At 40.5% G+C, this 24,690-nt stretch overlaps 1 protein-coding gene across 3 annotated transcripts in view; it reads left to right on the forward strand.

Moving 5' to 3' along the window:
• The window catches only part of TMTC1 (transmembrane O-mannosyltransferase targeting cadherins 1), a 284,520-nt gene that overhangs the window by 123,110 nt on the left and 136,720 nt on the right, over positions 1-24,690 (forward strand). For 2 of the 3 annotated variants that reach the window (XM_019039302.4, XM_055359438.2), the window contains one exon: positions 706-809. The exons of the other annotated variant lie outside the window; for it this stretch is intronic. In XM_019039302.4, coding sequence (XP_018894847.3) covers positions 706-809 — 104 coding nt within the window. The remainder of the gene's footprint in view (positions 1-705; positions 810-24,690) is intronic. 3 annotated transcript variants of the gene reach the window in all.

A 24,690-nucleotide genomic window follows, 5' to 3' on the forward strand; every position in this document is an offset into this window, starting at 1 on the left:
TAACATCATGACATTGGGATCAAACAGTTGGCATGCCGTAATGTTACAAAGTGTCCAAAGGTATATATGAAAGCATTCCAGGGATATGTGGATTTAATGATGTGGACAATGTGAACTGCAGTATTCTATGAGTCCCTTTCAAGATGCTGAGGCTGAGTTGTCTCAAGAGGAGGCAGTGCAATCCTGGCTGTATCAGTTGTCTATTGCCGCATAACAAACCACCCCCGGCTTTAGTGGCTTAAATATAACAACCCTGTATTTGCCCTACCTGCTTTAGTTTGGGCAGCATTCAGCTTTTCGGTTCTTCTGATCATCATGATTTGGGGCTGAGGTTACTCAATCAAGTTTATTCAGCTGTCATCTGAGCCAGGTCATCTCAGTTCTCCTCTACGTGATATCTCATCCCCGAGGGCCTGTCCCTGTTAGTTCTTTTTCCAGAGGGGTAGTCAAGACTTCCTTGCCACATGGCAGCTGGTTTCTAAAAGAATGAACTAAAAGTTGCTGCACCTCCCAAAGATTAGGTCCAGAACGGAGGTAAGGTACCTTCTGCATGTTCTGTTGGTCAATACAAGCCAGCCACAAGACTAACTCAGATTTAAGGGAGGGGGCGACTGACTTCATTCCCTGTTAGAGGAACAGAATGCACATGCAAAAAGGGTGGAGATTATTGGTGGCAATCTCACTGAATCTTCTTATTCTCTGAAGGTGCTTGTCATTTTGTACTTCCGTCTGTGGATAATGGGAGGATCTATGCCCCTCTTTTCAGAGCAGGATAATCCAGCTTCATTTTCGCCTTACATTCTTACGAGGTTAGTATAAATAATTTTTTTAAAACTTGGTATTTATTAGATAATTTTGAGTAATCTTAAATTACAGGCTGACTTTGCATATTGAGGATTGGGGTCTATCCTCCTTGTGGGGAGAAAAGAAACTATACATTTGAAATTGTTTCCAATAAATAAAGCTGTTTTGGCAGTATTATTGCTATTGTTTCATTTGGTGTATATTTGTTTATTCAACAAATATTTAACTGGATACTGTCTTAGTTCACTTTCTGTTGCTATAAAAAAACTACTGGAGACTAGGTAATTTATAAAGAAAAGCGTTTATTTGGCCTACTATTCTGATGGCTGGAAAGTTAAGATTAGACATCTGGTGAGGGCTCAGGCTGCTTCCATTCATGGCCGAAGATGACGGTGAGCTGACTGTGTGCAGTGATCACGTAGAGAGAGAGGAAGCAAGAGAGAGAGCGGAGGTGCCAGGTTCCTTTTTAGCAAATGGCTGTTGTGGGAACCAATAGAGCAAGAACTTACCTCCAAGGAAGGGCATTAATCTATTCATAAGGGTTCTGCCCTCCTCACCCAAACACCTCCCACTAGGCCTCCACACTACCACACTGGAGATTACATTTCGATATGAGATTTGGTGGGGACAAACAAACCATATCCAAACCATAGCAGGCACTTATCAATAATAACTATCTATTGATTGATACATATGGTGAATGTTACAGAACAGTGTGCAGAGAATTGTGCAGAGGTTGACTGGATATCATAACCATTTGTAAGATAAAATAAGTGGGGTGGTTGGAAGTGACAAATAGAAATGAACAACAGTTTTTGCTAAGATACAGCTAATTATGCCATTTGTCCTTAAGAGTTCTGAGGGGTTTGGGTCAAGAAGTAATGCTGATCAGTGGATCTGATTCACTGAATAGGATTTTAAGTCCTTAACTATTTTATTTGCTGTGATGTATAGCTGAGGCTTTCAGATGTAATTATATTTGACAGTTTTAATACCTTCCTTCAGAATATATTGTTGCTATAATGTTTTAAGAATTGGGATGCCTTTCTTTTGGCTGGAACCACCATCTTCTAATAATTTGCTGTGATGAGGAACACAAAGAAAAAGAGGAGAGGCACCCCATAGATGTTCTCTAGGACTTTTAGAAAACATGGAGTTGTTCCTTTGGCCACATACATGCAGATCTATAAGAAAGGTGATATTGTTGACATCAAGGGAATGGTTCCTGTTCGAAAAGGAAGGCCCCACAAATGTTTCCGTGGCAAAACTGGAGGAGTCTACAATGTTACCCAGCTGCTGTTGGCGTTGTTATAAACAAACAAGTTCAGGGCAAGATTCTTGCTAAGCGATTTAATGTGCGTATTAAGCACTCTAAGAGCGGAGATAGCTTCCTGAAATGCATGAAAGACAATGATCAGGAGAAGAAGGAAGGCAGAGAAGCACACTCTGTGAACGAGTGGAATGGAGTCTGGCCTACTGGAACCTATCCGCTATGAATTTGTGTCATAATAGATGTCAAAAAATAAATAAAAGACCTGTGGACTGTAAAAAATTAAAAATATAAAAAATTAAGATGCACTCTTCTAAAATGTTCATAGTTTTACATACCTTTAATGTTATCTAATATCATTTTAATGATAGCAACCTTCACTTTTTTTTTTGTATTTGCAGAGACATGATAAATTTTAAATCTTGATCTATGGGGCATTTATATTTTAGTTTATTCATATCTCTTAGGGACAACAGATTGTTAGATTTCATTTTTTGTTTTTTGTTTTTGTTTTTGTTTTTTTGACATGGAGTCTCACTCTGTCTCCCAGTCTGGAGGGCAGTGGTGTGATCTCGGCTCACTGCAACCTCCGCCTCCCTGGTTCAAGTGATTCTCTTACCTCAGCCTCCCAAGCAGCTGGGACTACAGGCACATGCTAATTTTTGTATTTTTAGCAGAGAGGGGTTTTTGTCATGTTGGCCAGGCTGGCCTCAAACTTCTGACCTCAGGTGACCCACCTGCCTCAGCCTCTCCAAGTGCTGGGATTACAGGTGTGAACCACCGTGCCCGGCCTAGATTTTGTTTTTATATCTGCCAGTGATCTTTGCTTTATATCATTAATTAACTTCTATGTTGGAATTAATAAATTTATACTACTTTCTTTGCCTTGTATGCTTTTTAAGTTATTTCTAGTATTCTCTTTCTTTGTCTTTATTTCCCATTTAAAAAGGGTATCTTCCAATTCGATTATCACATTTTTATAATAAAAACTATGTCATGTTTGTTTTCATTACTTCCAACATGTGTTTGTATCAAACAAATCTTGAATATGCTCTCAGAAATAATGTGATATCCAACTTCTGGTGTTGGCTTACTTCTTCTCAGCAGTGTAGAACCTGTATAAATTGTTGTTTATATCTTATGTTTTAAAAATTCTTGTTTCATATATCCTTTAATTAAGCTTGACTTCTCTAACCCAGCTTTGTGTTAATGTTGCAATCTACTCACCATTTTTAGGTATCTCTCCCTGGCCTTCAAAATCTCCAGGGCTGCTCATCCAGATATTTTTAGCTGTGCCAGCTCACTAATATATTTTCTTGTGTTCTGTAGCTCCTTAAATAACTACCTTTGTCTTTAAGAGAAAAACCAACTTAGCCATATATTCTTGGATAATGGCTCCATTTCCTTTAGCTTTGGGTTGGTTTCATTCCAAGACTTCTTGTCTCCTGAATTTGAGCGTTCATTCTTATTTTTGTAGTTAGACATAGCATGTTCCCTGAGCTTACCAGTCTCCAAACACTAAGATGTACAGTTAAAAAGAGACAGATGGGGGAGAACAAGAACATACTGCTGTCAACTCACCAACCAATTATTTTATTCCTATCTCATGTCGTAAGTAAACAAGTGCTTGTCCCAAGGTCCTTGGTGTTAGGAAAAGGTGTCGCTGATATCTGACTCACAGCTCTCCTAGCTGTAACATCTTAGGGGCCAAGGGCATTAAGTGGTAGGGTTTTCTTATCCCTGATGGTAGGAAAAAAAACTTCTTTGGTGGAACCTGTGGCAAAATTAGTACCTTGAGCCAACCATTTGCTAGATTCTGCCTTTCACTTCCAAGGCATATATATATACTTTTCAAAGGGATCTGCTACATATTTTGTCCAGGACTTTCTGTCTGTGAATCAGTCCATCCAAGCGACTGTAACTCAGGCAGTTCAATTAATAAAAAGTGATGGAATAGAATATCCTAATATCCATATCTTTATATTCTTCCTTTCCTTTCTTTTGAAAAACATCTTTCTGTTCTTGTGTTTCAAATATAAAATATCAGCCTGGCCAACATGGTGAAAACCCATCTCTACTAAAAATACAAAAATTAACCAGGCATGGTGGCAGGTGCCTGTAATCCCAGCTACTTGGGAGGCTGAAGCAGGAGAATCGCTTGAACTGGGGAGGCAGAGGTTGCAGTGAGCTGACATTGCACCACTCCAGCCTGGGTGACAGAGCGAGACTCTGTCTTAAAAAAAAAAAAAAAAAAAAGTATATGTATGTGTGTGTGTGTGTGTGCATATATATATATATATATATATATATATATCCAGGGAAATTTCACTGACATTTGTTATGAATAGCTTTTCTCATTCCTCTGAGGTGGCCACATTAGAATTGACTCCTTTGAGCACCTAGAAAATGGTCTCTAATTCCTTTCCCGAGTAAAGTTCCTACTCAGTTTGCATATTTCTTTGTCCTGTCGTAGGCTGGTGATTCTTAAAGTGGACTTTCTTGGTCTGTTTCCTAGTTCTATTGGCTTTTCTTTCCTTCTTAGCAGCTGTGCAGTTTAGCTGCGATTTGGCTGGCTCTGCAGTCTGTTGTGAGTAACCAGGGGCTTGCCAGGTGGTTATGGCAGTCTGGCTCCTTGATGCTTCTTCTCTTTTACTGAATTTAGGAACTTTGCACATCTTTCAGTTGCATTTTTGCTTCTGTCTTGCAAGTATTGTTTCTTATTTTAAAGTAGGTATAATAAGTTATTATCGGGTGAGAGTTTTCAGTTTAGCTTTTTTTTCCCCATTTAGTAGCTTTTATGGTTATTAATTACATGTAATTTTTAAAAATCCTAATAACTTTTAAGAGTAGCTTGGTCAAGCCTTCTTTGTTTCAAAGGATTTGACTTGTGAGATTCACTCTTTTACATTATCTATTTCTGTGTGTTTAACTCAGAGAGAATACCCTGTCATTTTCTGCTTACACTGAGCTTCAAATTCATTGTGGTATGCTTATGAAAAACCTTTGTTAAGCAAAATTTCTAAGACATGGGAACAAAACAAAAGATGATTATGTGACATTCACAGTAATGTAGAACATTATGTGACAGACGAATACAACATTGGTAGGCTTATTATTTGCTGCTTACTATATTCTACAACGTTGTCATCTTAGAATTTAATGTACAGAAACATGATAGTTGTGATGATTTCTTTCCTTTCTAGTGGAAAAAAATAAAACTTAAAATATTAGTTTTATTGCCTTGTAGTACATTGGAAAAAAAATTGTTACTGATTTGCCAATCTCATTCCCTTTCATTGTTTCATGAAGACTACAAAAATCCCAATTTTTTAAATTCAACTTGTATATATGTATATAGTTATTTTATAATAGACCACCAGCCACTGGTCTACTTTCTGTGTCTGTAGATTTACCTATTCTGAACATGTATATAGAAATGGAATCATATGGCCAGGCGCGGTGGCTCACACCTGTAATCCCAGCACTTTGGGAGGCCAAAGCGGGCGGATCACGAGGTCAGGAGATGGAGACCATCCTGCCAACATGGTGAAACACCATCTCTACTAAAAATACAAAAATTAGCTGGGTGTGGTGGCACATGCCTGTAATCCCAGCTACTCAGGAGGCTGAGGCAGGAGAATCACTTGAACCTGGGAGGTGGAGGTTGCAGTAAGCCGAGATCACGCCACTGCACTCTAGCCTGGTGACAGAGCAAGACTCCATTGAAAAAAAAAAAAAAAAACAGAATCATATAATAGGTGGTATTTTGTGACTGGCTTCTTTCATTTAGCAGGTTATCAAGGTTCATCCATGTTGTAGCATATGTCAATACTTGATTCCTTTTTATTCCCCAGTAGCATTCCATTATATGGCTTTACCATACATCTCATTTTTTTTTTTTTTTTATAAAAATGGACATTTGGGTTGTTTCCTCTTTTTGGCTATTACGAATAATGGTGCTATGAACATTCACATACAAGTTTTTGTGTAGATGTATGTTTTCCTTTCTCTTGAGTATGTACCTAGGAGTGGAATTGCTGGATTATAAATGTTAACTTTATGTTTTACTTTTTGAGGAACTGCCAGAATATTTACCAAAGCAACTGCACCATTTTACATTCCTACCAGCAGTAAGTGAGGATTCCAGTTTCTCTCTACTTTCACCAACATTTGTCTTTTTGACAGTGTGTTTTATTATAGCCATACCAATGGGTAGGGAATGGTATGTTATTGTGGTTTTGATGTACCTATATTTCCCTGGTGGCTAATGATGTTGAACATCTCCTTATGTACGTACTGACTCTTTTGCTGTCTTCTTTGGAGCTAAGTTGATGGAGATCCTTTGTTCACTTTTTAATTGCATTGTTTGTCTTTTTATTTCCAAGTTGTAACATTTTTCTTAATATATTCTAGATACAAGTCCCTTATCTGACTTATGATTTATAAACACATTTTCTTTCTTTCTGTATATTGTCATTTCACTTACTTGATGATGTCCTTTGAAGCATGTAAGTTTTTTATTTTGATGAAGTCCAATTTATTTTTGTTGTTTCTAAGATATATATCTTCTATATCTAAGAAGGCTTTGCCTAACTCAAATTCTTTTCTGAACTCTCTTGGTCAAGTATCTTTTTCTCACGTTTATGAGTTATACAAAACTTTAGTTTGTGCTGTGTATTCGTGTGAAGATTATGTTTTTAATATTTAAAACATTGTGCTTTGATACAGTTGATGTTAACAGAAATTTGGAAGCCATTTAGAATTTGACTTTTTATTCTTGACCATTGGGTATATCAAGATGTAAGGTAGATTCCTTACAGAGTTGGATCATCATCATTCCAATGATGGAATTGGAGGTCATAATTATTCAGGATACACTGGTGAGAAGGCCGTTAATATTTTACCTTTCCTTTTTAACCCAGACATTCAGATGTATTAGCTGTCAGTCAGTTCTTTGTGACTGACCAATAACTTTTCCAACCTGTAATTCATTGAGATTGTGTAGATCCATTTAGTGGCATGAAGTTGAACTGTAAATGCTTCTACTTTCCACTTGAGAAGAACAATATAATTAGAAACTAAAGAACAAAGGAGACATTGTATCTTTATCACACAACTTTCTTTTGATAAGCAAGTTCCCCAAGGCCCAATTGTCCATTTAGTTGTCCATGACACACAGCCTGTCAGTCATGATTGCTGATGACTGCTTCCTTTCTTTCATTCCTCTCATCCAAGTAGTCCCCTCATGCTGTGACTGCTCTTATTATTCGCGGGAATTCATGCAGCTATCTCCATCCCCACTGCCACCATCTTCCTGAAGGCCCTCACGGTTTCTGGCCTGTGTTCCTGAAATAGCTTCCTAATTTGTCTCTGTCCTCACAGTTTACTCTCCTTAGGTCCTCCATGTCATTTTCAAATGATATTTCTAGCTGGCTTGATATTTACAAGGTCAGTGGTTTCCTACACCCATTAGGATCCACAAAGTGTAAGGGATCTGGCCATTGCCAGATATATAAATATATATAAATAAAAAATATATATATAAAATATATATTTTTATGAGACACAGTTCACAGTTTTACTCTGTCACCCAGAATGGAGTTCAGTGGCAAGATTTTGGCTCACTGCAACCTCCGTCTTCTGGGTTCAAGCAATTCTCCTGTCTCAGCCTCCTGAATAGCTGGGATTACAGGCATATACCACCACATCCAGCTAATTTTTGTATTTTTAGTAGAAACGGGGTTTCACCATGTTGGTCAGGCTGGTGTTGAACTCCTGACCTCAGGTGATCCACCCTTCTCGGCTTCCCAAAATGCTGGGATTTCAGGCGTGAGCCACTGTGCCCAGCGAAGATATATTTTTATTCCATCTCATTACACTTTATTGTTATAGACTATTCCCCAATTTTTCCTTCCCATTTAAATGTGAATTTCTCAAGGGCAGAAACCATATCTTATCTTTCTTTGTGTCTTTGGCAGGTTTTACAGTGCTGAGCACAGGACTGGGCCATGATAATTGTTTACTGTTTGTTTGATGGATGAATGCATGATTGACTCGGCTGTCATAGGCCTGCTGCTTCTATGAACATTACACTACCTTTACCTTTTTGTTTCTGAAGGCCACTTTGCACTACCACCTCTGGATATATCCTTGTTTTGCTTTTTGTCGTTAAGACATTTTCAACTGCATGTGCTTTTATGCACCCTGGTATAGAGACAGTAACTCTGCTCTGTCATGAGAATGACCCACACAGTTCAGTGATAGGCTTGAAATGCATGCAGTTATGGAACCCCAATATCATCTTGAGTCTTCCTCTTTGAGATTTAAAGAAAACTGGCTTAAATTCTTTCCCACGTTCTTGAGTGTTCATTGCCCTCCTCAGGATTTATATGCTTCCCTAGAACCTTTCATTCTCTTGGGACATTTCCCATTGCATTTTCCCTTTCCTGCTAAACTCTACATCTGGTCCCTGTTACACTGCCCATGGCCACTCTCATTTCCTTTTTTTGTGCCAACCAAGTTACCAGAGGGCATAGACCTTTCACATTCATATCCCCTACAGTACCACTCATATAAGGCATTTGTGTACAAGGGACTTTACAGAAATCTGGAGACAAAAAGCAGAGTTACATCACAGAACCATGCCACAGGTAACTTACATTAATCATCTTGCACAAAATCCTCCAGCATCTCTTCCACTGGGGAATTCTCAATGGCTAATTTTTTTTTTTTTTTTTGGCAAGTTTTTTGCTTCAGTTATTTGCTTAGCCCTACCTCTCTCCTTTTTTGTTCTTCATTTTCTGTTCCTCCTTTGTCCAAATTCCTAATAATTTCTTACATAGCCCTAGACTATACAGGCCACCCAAGACTAAATTATCTCTAAAATCCCACACACCTATGCCTCACCTAGGTGAGACGAGGCTATGCTAAGGTAATAGCAAGCTCTGAAATTAAAGTGACTGAACATGAAAAGGTTTAATTTTTTGTTCACAGGAGGAGGGCTGTGGGCCCAGTAACTTTCTAGGGATGCTGCCTTCCAGCTGGTGACTCTGCGTTCTGAGTTGCTTGCATTTTATAGTCCTGCCGTCTGGAATGGCTAAGTCAGTGTAGCAGAGGGAGAGAAAGTTAGTGGGGCCCTAACTTCTTATATTGAAACTTACAAATACATATTACAAAAGCGGAGAGAACAGTATAATGAACTCCATGTTTGTCCCTATCACCCAGTTTCAGCATTTATCAACTATGCTTAATCTTATTCCATCAATAGCCCCACCCACTAACAGTCCCTCTTGTTTTCCCTGACCCACCACGAACTGTTTGGAAACTAGTCCCAACTGTAGTGCCAGTTCAGTCATCATTATTTCAGCATACTATATCTCTAAAAGATATGGCTGTCTTTTAAAATATACAGCCACAGTATTCTCATGGTAGCTACAAAAAAATTTCCAACCATTCTTTAATATGAAGTATTCATTCCACTACACAGCTTATAAGTGTTTCAGCCTCAAGAGACCCACATCACCTCTGCTCAGACCTGGAGGCCAGAAGTAGTCATGTGCCCCCTCCAAATGCAAAGGGGCTGGAAAGTGTAGCCCCTTGTGTGCCTCAGAAGAAAATCAAACACACTGGATGAATACATAGTTTTGTGTCTGATACAGCCTACAGTGGTGTTTTCTTTTGAAACAACAACAAGAAGTGTTGAAGAAGATCGTTTTCGTTCTGAGGGAAATTCCAGGTCTCGCTTTTTAGATAATATCTTTTTCTCCCCCTCTATTCACATATCAACAAGAGTCCTCAAGCCTGTTTCATGAACCACCAGAACTGAATGCCTCAGAATCCTGGGCCCTTGCAGATCTCCATCCATTCCGTTTACCTACAACATCTGTTAGTAGGTCTATGTCCCACCTGTTCATGAAAGCTCAGATCAGTGCTGCTTCTTTAGAAAGGTTTCCCTGCTAGAAAACTTACACTGACTGCTTTCTGCTTCTAGTCTGTACACTTAGTTATTTATACCATCATGTGAATTCCTGAATAAGACCATTGTTTCTTAACATTTCACCATGATCTGGTCACTGAAAGGATGGATGCTTTGACTTTGCCACTGAGAGAGGGAACCTGTTGATTTTACAGTGTGAGAACTCCTAGAGAGGGTAGGTCTAGGGTAGGTGGCTGGGATGACCTGAGGCCCGGGTGTCTCACCTCAGGAAGGGAGGTGACAGTTCACAGAAGTCAAAATCAGAAAGTTAGGTAGGGGCTGGGCAAGGTGGCTCACACCTGTAATCCCGGCACTTTGGGAGGCTTAGGCAGGCAGATCACTTGAGGTCAGGAGTTTGAGAACAGCCTGGCCAACATGGTGAAACCCCATCTCTACTAAAAATACAAACATTAGCCAGGCATCATGGTGCACGTCTATAATCCCAGCTACTCGGGAGGCTGAGGCAGGAGAATGGCTTGAATCTTGGGAGGCAGAAGTTGCAGTGAGCTGAGATCATGCCACTGCACTTCAGCCTGGGCAACAGACTGAGACTCCTCAAAGAAAAAAAAAAAAAAAGAAAAGAAAAGGAAAAAAAAGAAAGTTAAGTAGGAGGATGCTCTAAATGCAGATTGAGGTACTGAATAGTTTTGTTTATAGCCCTATGGATAACAACTACCTGATGGCCCTTAAAATTATCTTATGATCTTACTAGGCTTTGGCTCAGAGCCTGATACAAAATAAATCCTTAGAACATTGTTGAATATATAACTGGTGACCTTGGTTATAGTTAGCATCCTTAGAAAAGATTAAGCCTTGTCAAGCCACCCTTCTGAGAAGGTTGTAACACACCTGATATTCCATTCTGGGCACCAGAAAGTTGACTGTAATTATTAATTGCACACTATCCCACCTCATTCCCCATGCCTTGTCCAATTTTCTGTCTTCAAAACAATCTGCAAGGGTCTGTCTACTTGTAACTTTATAAAAACAGCAAAATGTTTCCTTGGGAATGATGGAATTTATACTGTGAAACATCTGGTTAACTTGCACAATTACATATATGACAAAATAAAAATACAACACAGTGTGATTCTGATATTAATTTCCATTTTCTTCTCTAGAAAGGTGGTGAGGGCGTAAGCCAGGGGTGACTACAGGAACCCTGTCTTCCTGGACCCACCTGTCCTCAGTCCTGTTTTGTCAGCTTGGCTCTCTTACTTACCTCCTCTCTCCTTTAGTTTCTCATAGCTTGAAATCTGAATGACTGGATTTATGTTAATCACAAAGAATGCTCTATTGTCTTCTTTGTAGTTGCTCTAAATTTAGATTTTATTAAATTGCTCTTTTCTTAACAACTAAGAAAGTTTTGCCCTCATAGATCTAAATCCCTCCATCTGTCCTATCCCACATGGAATTTCTATAGGAACAAGAGTCAGAAGTTTTCACAAGAGGTAAAAGAGGGTGAGTAGACATAGAGGCCACACAGTAAAACTGATGGACAACAATGACAAGTCAGGATGGTAGTTGGGAATTTTGAGAGTGGAGGGGGGCTGCAGCCAAGGGGGGAGTGGTGGGGTTGGAGTGGGAATCTAGAACAAAAAAGATAAAACCAAGGACAAGTGAATGTGGGCAGAGGTGGAGGATGGATGGGCCTGAAGACAGGTGATTGTCTAGATCCTTGTGGTCCACCAGAGGAGCTGCAGGCCCCATATGGCCACTTAGCACATCAAATGCTGGTTCCAATGGCCATGTGCTGGAAGTGTAAAGGCACACCGCATTTCAAAGACTTAGTAAGAAAAAAATGTAAAATATCCCATTCATAATTTTTACATTGATTATCTATTGAAATGATAATATTTTTGGTATATTCATTGAAACAAAATATATTTCCGCAACTAATTCATCATGTTTCATTTTATTCTTTTTAATGTAGCTAATAGAAAATTGAAAAGTATATATGCTTTCATTCTCTTTCTATTGGATGGCACTGGACTAGAACAAGCACTGTGCTCCTGGCTTGACCCCACGCCAGAAGGAGCTAGAAGGATGAGTGGCTGGCGAGGCATGAGTGGTGTGTGCTGTAGATGCAGCACTCTCTGCAGCCTCTGTCTGCCTCTGGTTTGAATGGCCTCTTCCAGTCTGCTGTGTTGTGTTTTGCTCAGCTGATTCTGAGTGGTGGGAAGATTTTATTGCACTCTGACTTAGAATTGCGCCAATTTAGAATTTGATTCTCATCTGAAAAAAGAAAAGAAAAGAAAATATTCTTCAAGACCATAGGTGCTTATGATACTTCTTGTAAATTCCCACTCAAAGTTGTTCTGTGAGTAGAGCCACGGAGGGGCCTTAAGAATTTATCTCACCTAGGTTGTCAAACCTGAATGTGCCTCAAAAACACTAGGGAATCATGTTAAAGTATGAGTTCTGAAGTCCAGATGCCCAGAGTTTCTGCTTCCATGTTTTTTATGGACTTGCATTTGAAAAGTGATGGAATAGATTTTATGTGTAACCTGTCCTGTCAGAAAAGTGTCATTTGCTTCCAGATTTGCTCTTCTGTTTCTGTAAGTATCTTCAGAAATGTGATCCTTTGACCTCCACTGTTGTAAATCTGGGATTAAGGATAAAAACAAAAGCCCAAGTATGGCTTCTGCACAGGGCTGGAGCCTTAAATGTCATTTCCACGACCATAGCCATGCTCTGCTGCCTAGAAATTGGTTTTGTCTTACCAGTTTGAAGGGGATAGGACATAAAGCAGTCTACACTTGATGGAAGAAGTATTGCCTTTATCACATTCAAAATGGTTGTCTTTCAAATCCAGAAAGGAGATAACATAGGATTTTCAGTGAAAGGATATAAAGGCTCTCTCTTAGCATCATATTTTTTCATGAGATTTGGTCCTGGATAAACAACTAGAATAGATTTGCTTGAGTGGTAGGTCTGTTTCTGCTGTTAAGAAATACAGGCAAAGGCTTGTATTACTTTGTAGGAAAAGATCAAGATAGGAAATAGCAAGATGAAACTAGAACGCAACATCTTCCACGTTCTAAAGAAGCTTCTTTCTCATCTTTCTGTTTCGGTTGATGGTTTTAAAGAGACACAAAACCTTAGATCTTCATTGTTACAGCCTAGGACTCTATGTCTTCCTCATAGTTGCATCCCTTATAGCCCCTAACATGGGGCTATCTCATAATAACCTCCGAACATTGAATTAAAATGTTTCTTTTGTAAAATAATATATTGTGTGTTTAAAGAGAGCTGTGCAAAATGAACTGCTCTGTTCTTGACTGAGCAACTAACAAAGCCTTCGAAATATGTTTATAGCGGCTCTTAAAACGTGTTTTTTGGGGCAGGGCATAGTGGCTCATGCCTGTAATCCTAGCACTTTGGGAGGCTGAAGCAGGTGGATTGCCTGAGATCAGGACTTTGAGACCAGCGTGACCAATACGGTGAAACTCCGTCTCTACTAAAAATACAAAAATTAGCTGGGCTTGGTGGTATGCACCTGTAGTCCCAGCTACTCGGGAGGCTGAGGCAGAATTGCTTGAACCCAGGAGGCGGATGTTGCAGTGAGCCGAGATCGTGCCATTGTACTCCAGCCTGGGTGACAGAGTGACACTCTGTCTCAAAAAGAAACATGTTTTTTTTGAAATGAAGCTGAAGCTGTTCTGTATTTTAGAGGTGTGATTACCAGACCTGAGTGAATATGAGAATCAATCAAGGAAACATGTTTAATATAAAGATTCTCTGATTCATCTCACAGAAATTCTGATTGGGTAGGTCACAAGATTGGATGACAGAATCTTTGTATCAAACAGCAGCCTACATGAATTGGGGAGCCACCTGTCTTGAGAACCCTGGGCAAAAACTGTGTCCTCTGTAGCTGAAGAGTTCTCTGCAGGGGATGCTGCCCCCATTATGTCTTTGTATTATAATATATTCATAGAAAAATAGCTTTTGGGGGATGAAAGAGATTATCAAGGTCAATGAGCATAGTTTTCCGAACCAGAACGAAACTATGTAGTCATAATTTATTTAATTTGTCACAAGAAAAGGGAGAGAAGAGGGAGTCACGTGAGGGAGCTTGTGGCGGTAGCAATTTTACCTGGGGACTAGGGATGGGTTGCTGAAAAATGCAGATCTGGATCACTTACTGATATTTTATTTGTTGAAGAAAACTATCTCATCCTTTAAATCTACATATTGTATTTCCATTACAATCTTAAATCCCAGAGAAGCTGATGAAAGTTAAAGGAACACTTCTTTTATTTTCTGCTAACATTGAAACATAAAGGCCAATATTGCTTTTCACACTGAAAAAAAATGCCAAGCCTGAGCTTTTATTTCAGGATTCTATTTCTTGATGCTCTAACAAACATTTTCAGCAGTGCAATCAGTTTGATGTATCGTTAGAGGAGATTATATATGGATTTTTAGTTTATGTCAGCCCTGCTAGGACTACATGAAAGCTCCAGTTCTTCTGGGCTGCACTGATGAAGGAGTGAGTCAGGGTCTCAGGCGGGTGCTTCTCCATGAGACACCAGTATTTCACCCACCTTATTTCCTTTCACCTCTCCACATTGATAAAGAAATGCTAATGAGAGGCCATTTGATGCCATGGACAATTGTATTTGGAGCCAGAAAACTCTGTCATATGTGTGCAAACTCTGCTATATGCTTGCACTGGGAATTGAATGAATTACAGCCTCTTTTAAGCAATTTTCTTTGCTGCAAGAATGAGCGTAATGCCCACTTCATAGAGGATTTGCTGTCAAATAATCCTTATACACAAATGCTTTGTAAACTAGGGAATGTTCTACATGCTAGTAGTATTTTTAATATTGTATGCGGTTCATTAATAAACCAACAGGATTCTTGTATAGAGACCTGGAAACCTGAGCCTGATGCGTGGTCAGCAGTCAGTTCATGCCTCCTCAATGAATGTTGAACCTGTGCTCAATGAGAGAAAGTATATTGGTTTGAAATAAACATGTTAAATCCTTTATAGCAAGAAAGATACCTTAGGCAAAAAGTGAACCCAGTATTTATTTTGCAGAAACTGTATTTCCTTTTTTGCAGATATATGGGTAAGAAGTTGCTAACATTCTCAGACATTGAACTCCATTTTCCCTACTCTGATGAAGCTCTCTATTAATAAGATTACTATATTAATGTAAAAGGTCAGAAAGACAATGACATTTCAGATTCACTTTATACTTTATCCATGGTAACAAAAATTCTCATTTTAACTACGTTCATTGTAGTTTAATGCAAAATAAGAAAAAATAAGCCTGGCATAGCTTTAGGAGGATGTTTCTGAGTGAAGGGAATGCCTGCAGCACTGGGTGCTGAAGAGGGCTACAAAAAGGCAGAATCTTCCGTCTTTGCCCCTCAACTATATGCCTGGATAACTGCAAGTCTAGCAGATATCTTTTATTGGGTTGTAGAAAAGTATATGGTTGCCCCAGGCCGAAATGAAAGTATAAATTCAAGTATTTCCAGATTCTAAGGCATTATTTTATTATCAGGCTGATTTCTTAAAACCCTTAGAATCCATTTATTTTAAGACCTGAGTGCTAGGGAAATAATTATAGACAGACATAGTCACTGCTCCTGAGGAGCTTCTGTTTTAGTGAGGAGGATGGGCACATTCATGGACAGTTACAGGGCAGTGTGCCAAGCCCCAGTGCAATGGGACACCCACCTGGCCTGGGGAGGGATGATATGGAAGGCTTGTCACAATGAGTGGTGTCTGCTTTGGGACCTGAAGGATCCAGAGGAGTTGGAGTTCAAGGACCTGTGAGAGTTGATTCCAGAAGATGAGGTGAGCTAGTCAGGTGCTGCGGTCAGAAATGTAAAACTTGAGGGTGAGGCAAGTGGTGTGAAGACGATAGAAAAGGAGAGGCTGGGGACAGAACTGCTAACTACACTCAGCCTCCATTATGAACAAGCACAAGAAGCCCCTGAGCAGAGAGTGGAGGTGGAGCAAATGCTAAGAGAAGCAGGGCAGCCAGGAGGAAGGCATGTAGCCTTCGTGGAAGGGTGCTGCCTTTCTTTCTTGCAGCTGCTTAGTTTTGTTTCCCTAAGAATCTTAGTTCTATTCTGAGTTTTCTGTATTTGAATTCTTCTGGGAATTTTTTTTTTTAATTTTCCATAGGTTATTGGGGTACAGGTGGTATTTGGTTACGTGAGCAAGTTCCTTAGTGGTGATTTGTGAGATTTTGGTGCACCCATTATCCGAGCAGTATACACTGCACCATATTTGTAGTCTTTTATCCCTTGCCCCTCTCACACTCTTCCCCCCAAGTCCCCAAAGTCTGTTCTGTCATTTTTATGCCTTTGTATCCTCACAGCTTAGCTCCCGCATATCGGTGAGAACATACGATGTTTGGTTTTCCATTCCCGAGTTACTTCACTTAGAATAATAGTCTCTAGTCCCATCCAGGTCACTGCAAATGCTGTAAATTCATTCCTTTTTATGGCTGTTTAGTAGTTCTATATATATATATATATATATATATATATATATATATATATATATATATACACACACACACATACACACACACACATATATACACATACATAAATATATATATAAATCACATGGATATATGATGGATTATATATAATATATAGAATATATTTATACATTATATATAATATAATATATAATGTATATTATATATTATATTATATATAAATATATTTTATATATAAATATATATTATATATTGTATATTATATTACATATAAAATATATATAATATATATTTTATATATTCCATCATATATATTCCATCATATATATGTGAGAGAGATATATATATATATCACAGTTTCTTTATCCACTCGATTGATGGGTATTTGGGTTGGTTCACAATAGCGTGCTATTGTGAATTGTGCTGCTATAAACATGCGTGTGCAAGTATCTTTTTCGAATAATGACTTCTTTTCTTCTGGGTAGATACCCAGTGTGGGATTGCTGCATCAAATGGTAGATCTACTTTTAGTTCTTTAAGGAATCTCCACATTGTTTTCCATAGTGGCTGTACTAGTTTACATTCCTACCAGCAGTGTAGAAGTGTTCCCTGTTCACCGCATCCATGCCAACGTATACTGTTTTTTGATTTTTTTTGATTATGGCCATTCTCCCAGGAGTAAGGCGGTATCACATTGTGGTTTTGATTTGCATTTCCCCGATCATTAGTGATGTTGAGCATTTTTTCACGTTTGTTGGCTATTGTATATCTTCTTTTGAGAATTATCTATTCATGTCCTTAACCCACTTTTTGATGGGATTTTTTTGTTTGTTTGTTTATTTGGGGTTTTTCTTTTTTTGAGATGGAGTCTCGCTCTGTCACCCAGACTGGAGTGCAGTGGCGCGATCTCGGCTCACTGCAAGCTCCACCTCCCGGGTTCACGCCATTCTCCTGCCTCAGCCTCCTGAATAGCTGGGACCACAGGCGCCCGCCACCACACCTGGCTAATTTTTCGTATTTTTAGTGGAGACGGGGTTTCACCATGTTAGCCAGAATGGTCTCGATCTCCTGACCTCGTGATCCACCCGCCTCAGCCTCCCCAAGTGCTGGGATTACAGGCGTGAGCCACTGCGCCTGGACTATTTTTATTTTTCTTACTGATTTGTTTGAGGATTTGTTTCAAGATTTAGAGCCCCTTTTAGCAGTTCTTGTAGTGATGGCTTGGTAATTGTGAATTCTCTCAGCATTTGTTTGTCTGAAAAATACTTTTTTTCCTTCATATATGATACTTAGTTTTGCTGGATACAATATTCTTCACTGATAATTGTTTTGTTTGAGGAGGCTGAAGATAAGGCCCCAATCCCTTCTAGCTTGTAGGGTTTCTGCTGAGAAATCTGCTATTAATTTGATAGGTTTTTCCTTAAAGGTTACCTGGTGCTTCTGCGTCTCACAGCTCCTAAGATTCTTTTCTTCGCCTTGACTTTGGATAACCTGATGACAACGTGCCTAGGCAAAGATCTTTTTGCGATGAATTTCCCAGTGTTCTTTGTGCTTCTTGTGTTTGGATGTCTAGATCTCTAGCAAGGACAGGCAAGTTTTCCTCGATTATTCCCCCAAATATGTTTTCCAAGCTTTTAGAATCCTCTTGTTCCTCAGGAACACTGATTATTCTTAGGTTTGGTCATTTAACATAATCCTAGACTTCTTGGAGGCTTTGTTCATATTTTCTTATTCTTTTTTCTTTGTCTTTGTTGGATTGGGTTAATTCGAAGACCTTGTCTTTGAGCTCTGAATTTCTTCTTCTACTTGTTCAATTATATTGCTGAGAACTTCCAAGGCATTTCACATTTCTAAACATGTATCCAAAGTTTCCTGAAGTTTTGATTGCTTTTTCTTAAGCTATTTCCTTGAATATTTCTCCCTTCACTTCTTGTATCATATTTTGGATTTCCTTGCATTCGGCTTTGCCTTTCTCTGGTCCCTCCCTGATTAGTTTAATAACTAACCTCCTGAATTCTTTTCCAGGTAAATCAGGGATTTCTTCTTGGTTTGGATCCATTGCTGGTGAACTAGTGTGATTTTTTGGGGAGGGTATTGAAGAGCCTTGTTTTGTCATATTATCAGGGTCGGTTTTCTGGTTCCTTCTCATTTGGGTAGGCGCTGTCAGAGGGAAGGTCTAGGGCTGGAGGCTGTTGTTCAGATTCTTTTGTCCCACGGTGTGTTCCCTTGATGAAGTACTCTCCCCTGTTTCCTATGGATGTGGCTTCCTGTGAGCCAAACTGCAGTGATTATTGTCTGTCTTCTGGATCTAGCCACCCATTGAATCTACTGGGCTCTGGGCTAGTACCAGGGGTTGTCTACAGAGTCCTGTGATATGAACCGTCTGTGGGTCTCTCAGCCATGGATACTAGTGTCTGTTCCAGTGGAGGTGGCTGGGGTGTGCAATGGACTCCATAAGGGTTCTTAGCTTTGGTGGTTTAATGCTCTATTTTTGTGCTGGTTGGCCTCCTACCAGGAGGTGGTGCTTTCCAGAGAGCTTCATCTGTGCTAGTATAGGGAGGGACCGATGGTGGGCAGGGCCCTAGAACTCCCAAGAGTATATGCCCTTTGTCTTTTGCTACCAGGATGGGTAGGGAAGGACCATCAGGTGGGGGCAGGGCTGGGCATATCTGAGCTCAGACCCTCCTTGGGCGGGTCTTGCTGTGGCTGCTGTGGGGGCTGGGGGTGACATTCCTAGGTCACTGGAATTGTGTACGTAGGAGGATTACGGCTGCCTCTGCTGAGTCATGCAGGTTGTCAGGGAAGCCAGGGAAAGCCGGCAGTCACAGGCCTCACCCAGCTCCCACACAAACCGAAGGGCTGGTCTCACTCCCACCATGCCCCCCTCAACAACCCCCAGACCGTAAGTGATATGAGGCTGTCTGCCTCCCAGCTGCATAAGAAAAGGGCTTGGTTCTTCCCTAGCCTGTGGAGTCTGCACATCAGATTTGCACCCTCCCCCGAGTTCTGGCCAGGAGGCTTCTCACCCCGTTCAAATTGTTAGAAAGTTCAGCTAGAGATTTCCTTCTCTCTGTGTAGTTTTATCCCCTGCTTCTCTCCCATTGGATCCCTGTGATGCCAGGCAGGAACGGCCTGCCAGGGGACCCCGCGAGCTCCCAGGGCCTTTCTGCTGCTTCCTCTACCCCAGTATTTCGCTTGGCTCTCCAGATTGACTCAGCTCCAGGTAAAGTCAGAAACTTCTCCCACAAACAGACCTTCAGCTTCTCCAGTTGTGGGGGACGTGTTTGGGAGAGGAGGGTCTCCCTTTCCCACTTCCACTGTTGGGGCATTCACAGTTTTGTGGGGGGTCTCCTGGGTCCTTAAGAGGGTCTGTGGGTCCTCTTGGGATTGCTGATTTGTTCTTGCAATCAATCTGGAGCTAAAATTCACAATGTGAGCCTCCCCTCACTGCTCTGTCCACAGCTGCATCTAGTCCTGCCTCCTGTCTGCCGTGATCTCACCATACATCTCTTCTGGGAATTTTAAAAATAGTCTCCGCCTTTAATTGAGCTGGGTTAATTGGGCCATTCATCCTTATAAGCCAGAGGAACTTGAACAGAACACAATGAGAAGCTTGTCAGAGTTGCTTGGCTCTCTTTTCTTCTTTCATTGGGTGTTTGGAAATAGTCTCACTATCTCTATGGGTCCCAGGTGCTGAAGCAGCAAGTGTTCACGACTACTGATGGGTCTCGGCCCCGGAATGCCCCATGGGGGCATAGCACTTATCTAGCACCTTCTACTTTGCTGGCTTTTACATGATCCATTCCACTGGGGGATTGCCTGTGGCTTTCTAGTGCCAGCCTTGTTTCCTGGAGCTTAGGTCCTGCTTCCAGTCATATATCGTTGTCTATAGATGGTTTTTCTTGATTTCCTTTTCTTTTATGTCTTCTGTGCTTGTTCCATGTTACCATTGTGAGGTTCCTCGATGTTGTTGCATTCATTCTCATCGCTGAATTGATTTCCATCACATGGATATTCCATAATGTATGTATGCATTTTATTGTAGATGGACATGTGAGTTGTCTCCAGTTTGGCGCTATTAAGAAAAGTCCTGCTATGAACAATCTTCTATGTCTTTTGGTAAACACATGTGTCCAATGCTGTTGGGTGGAATTGCTTAGGAGTGGAATTGCTAGTTCATGAAATATGCATTTATTTTGCTTTCGTGAAACTGCCTACAGTTCTGCAAAGTGGTTTAATCAATTTATAGTAGGATTTCACAGTTCTAATTGCTCTACATCCTCACTGACATTTGACATATTATTTTATTTTAGACTTTCTACTGGTAGTAATTTTTATCATTTTTATATTATACATGTCTAATCCTGTACTCATAACTGTTCTTTAAAAATGTCATGTTTATTTACAATTTGAAGCTATTACTCTTGGGTGGCCCTGCCTGGACTATCTCCCATCTCTCCACCTACTTAAATTCTGTGGAGATTCTAGGATGTCTTCCCTTCATCTTCCATTTCTCATTAATCTATCATTTCTTAGAACTCCATTGAAGTTTGATATTAATATTACACTGTTCTCAACTATGTAATGTGTGTGTGTTCTCACCAGCAATGCAGCGAAAATGCTCTTGTGGAAGGCAGAGGCTAGATCATACTAACCTTTAGCACCTAGGAAGGCGTACAGGATAATTACTCAATGTTTAATGAATTCAAGTGAAGTTTCCCTGTGTATTGAGGAGGGTAGTGCAGGAAGTAGCTTTCTTTGGATAGTTCTGGAGAAGGTTATGGGCAGGGGAAGAAGATGCTAAAGACAGTAATTACCAGGTAATGCCTGTGTAGGCCTGTCATGGCTGGGGCCCAGTGAGGTGGAGACCCTTTGAAACGTCAATGGTAATTCAGGAGTTATGAGGATGAAAACAGGCAACAGCCTGGGAGGGAGCAGGACAGATCACCAAAACCTAGTGGTGAAACGGGAGGAGTTCCCTTATCCCCCTGGCAGGGTGTGTGATGGGGGAGTGGCTCGCTTCTTCGGTGCCCTGCTGCTCAAACCCTTAGCCGAAGCATGCAGACCAGCAGGTCATGGGGAGTGTCTTTGGCTCCAACCCCCTGGCAGCATCTAGGGTTGAGTGTTTACAGCTGCTGAAGCCCCAGTGGGTGTGTGTTACCATGTGCTCTTTCAGCTTTGCCGTCTGCAGGCGGCTTGTGTTAATCAGCTCAGTTAGACCCTCAGCCTTATCACCAGGACAGAGGGCTTTCTGTATCCTGGGTTCTTGCCCTAGTGTACCAGAAAAATCAGATCACACATGGGCTTGGAGGATGGGTGCAAGGTTTTATTGAGTGGTAGAAGTAGCTCTCAGTGAGTTGGATGGGGATCCAGAAGGGAGATGGAGTGGGAAGGTAGTCTTCCCCTAGAGTCCAGCCGATCACCCTCAGCTGAATTCCATGTCATTCAGCCATCAATGTCCTGCCAGTGTCTGCTGGGGTCTGTCGGTGTGCTGTTCTGCTCCTCTGCTCCTCTTGATGTCCAGCCACTTGTATCTGTGCCCGCTAGGGTCTCAGGGTTTTATGGGCACAAGATGGGGGTCATGGTGGGCCAGAGGGGTTTTGGAAAATGCCACATTTGGGCACGAAAACAGGAGTGCCTGTTCTCACTTAGGTCCGTGAGCCCAAGCCTGAGGGTAGAGCCCTAGCCAGGGACCCCGCCCTTCTCTACCCAGCACTTCCCTGCCCGCCTCCCATGTCAGCGGTATCAGTAGAGTCTGGGCCGGGTGGGGTGCTCCTCACCAATGGCATACTGACAGGTAGCAAATGCCCTTCCTAAGAGGAGGTGAGTGTGTACAGTGGACCCAATGTCTTGTATTTATAAAATGATAAAAGATTTTGTAGGCAAAAGTAAAAGAAAGATCCTATGAGCAATAACTTTTTTATGTAAAGCAAGCAAGAACTATATATTTCTGCTTGCAGTACCTGATTTTTTCATATGTACCTATCATAGACATCTTTCCAGGGCAAAGAAATATGTTAGGCTCATGTCATTTCTTAGCCAGATAGGTTTTTGCTGAGGCAGAGAACAGAATTTATGTATATTCTTGCACTTAAAACACTTTGATTTTTTTCTCGATAAAAATGAAAATTTAGACGTGAAGAGCCACACAGTTTTGTTAGGTGCCATTTGATGAATGCCATTTTCCCCACAGCCTCAGCTCCAGCTTGCCTTTCCCTTTCATGTTTTTCGGCCATGAAACCTCTTTACTCTTTTCTGGCTTATCAATGAAAATGCATGACTAAATTGTTTAAGCTGAATTCCTGGCTTTCTGTGCTGTATATTCCATTTTGTTGGCAAGATATTGTTGTGACTTTCCTTCTGTTCACAGAATTTGTGGTAGAAAATTGGTAAATAATTCATTTTGGTTTTGCACTTGCTTTAAAAAAGATAACACAGCGGGGCAGAGATATTTGACAGATTATTTTGCTTCTGAAATTATAGCAGAAATAAACAGGATGATTTGCTTCAATGTAATTCATAGTGAAAGAATTAAAAAGAAATACTGTAGCTGTTGGACAGCTAGCTGAACTATCCCCTCCACCCCCTATCTCCAGTGTAATTAGCTTTTGAAGTGATTCCAAATGGCTTCTTTGTTTGTTGTTGTTGTTACTGTTGTTCTTTTGTGTGGTTTTTTTTTTTTTTCTCATTTTGTTTCGTTTCATTTTGAAACAGGATCTTGCTCTATTGCCCTAGGCTGCAGTGTAGTGGCACAATCACTGCTCACTCCAGCCTTGACCTCCCTGGCTAAAGTGATCCATCCTCTCAACTCAGCCTCTGGACTAGCTGGGACTACAGGTGTGTGCCACCACACCCAGCTACGTTTTTTTTTTTTTTAATTTTTTGTAGAGATGAGGTCTTGCTGTGTTGCCTAGGCTTATCTCAAACTCTGGGGCTCAAGCAGTCCTCCCAGCTAGGCCTCCCAAGGTGCTGAAATTACAGGCATGAGGTACCATGCCCAGCTCACTGCAACCTCCACCTCCCAGGTTCAAGAGATTCCCCTGCCTCAGCCTCCCAAATACTGGGAATACAGGCACGCACCACCACACCCGGCTAATTTTTGTATTTTTAGTAGAGACGGGGTTTCACCATGTTGGACAGGATGGTCTCGATCTCTTGACCTTGTGATCTGCCCGCCTCGGCCTCCCAAAGTGCTGGGATTACAGGCATGAGCCTCCGTGAAAGCATTTTTCTTTTGGTAATATGTAAATAACTATGTTGAGATTGTAACTTTAAACAATTTTTGTTATATTTGTTTTTTGTCAATACAGTATTGCACATCTAGAAGACATAAAGAACTGAGGTCAACTTGCAGAGCAAGGCCAAAATGTAAACTCAAAATTAAATAATACATTCTGCATAGCAGTTCCGGATGTTCCATAGTCAAGCCGTAGGTGGAAATAAAATAAGAAAGTGTTACTATTGCAATTCTATTGCCTTTTTTCCCTAGTTAAAAAGTAGAGAAAGTGGCATAAAGAACCCCACATGCATGCCATCTTCCGGTTTCAATAATGGTAACTCCAGGCCATCTTGTTTCATCCATATCCCACCTACTTTCTTTCCCTTCCTCTTAGTCAATTATTTTAAAGCAAATCCCAGACATCATCTCATTTCATATGTGTGTATGTTAGTATGTATTTCTAAAAGACGAGCACTCTTAAAAAGATTACCACAATACTATTATCACACTTTAACAGTGATTGTCTCTAGCCAATTCTGCCTCTTTCCAATCAGTATTTCAGTTTATTCTGACGGTGTCCTAAGTGGTTATTTTTAATAGTGGTTTCTTTGAATTAGCATCCAAACAAAATCTGTGCTTTGCTTGATATGTCTCTGAAGTTTCTTTTAATTTGCAAATGCCCTCTCCCTCCTTCTCTTCCCATAATTACAATGTACTTGTTTAAGAATCTGGGCCCTTTGTTTCCCACAGTCTGGATTTTGCACACTGCATCCCTGTGGTGTGATGTGGCATGTTCTGTTGTTTCCTGTGTTTGCTATAAACTGATAATTAGATTTAGGACTTGATTAGTTCAGGTTTGATTTTGTTTTTTCTTTTGACTTCGTAGGCATGGTGTGTATTTCCATCAGGAGGACATCAGGCTGTTTATTTCCCTTTCAGTGATGTC

The sequence above is a fragment of the Gorilla gorilla genome, chromosome 10 (assembly GCF_029281585.2).
Source record: "Gorilla gorilla gorilla isolate KB3781 chromosome 10, NHGRI_mGorGor1-v2.1_pri, whole genome shotgun sequence".
Lineage (NCBI taxonomy): Eukaryota > Metazoa > Chordata > Mammalia > Primates > Hominidae > Gorilla > Gorilla gorilla.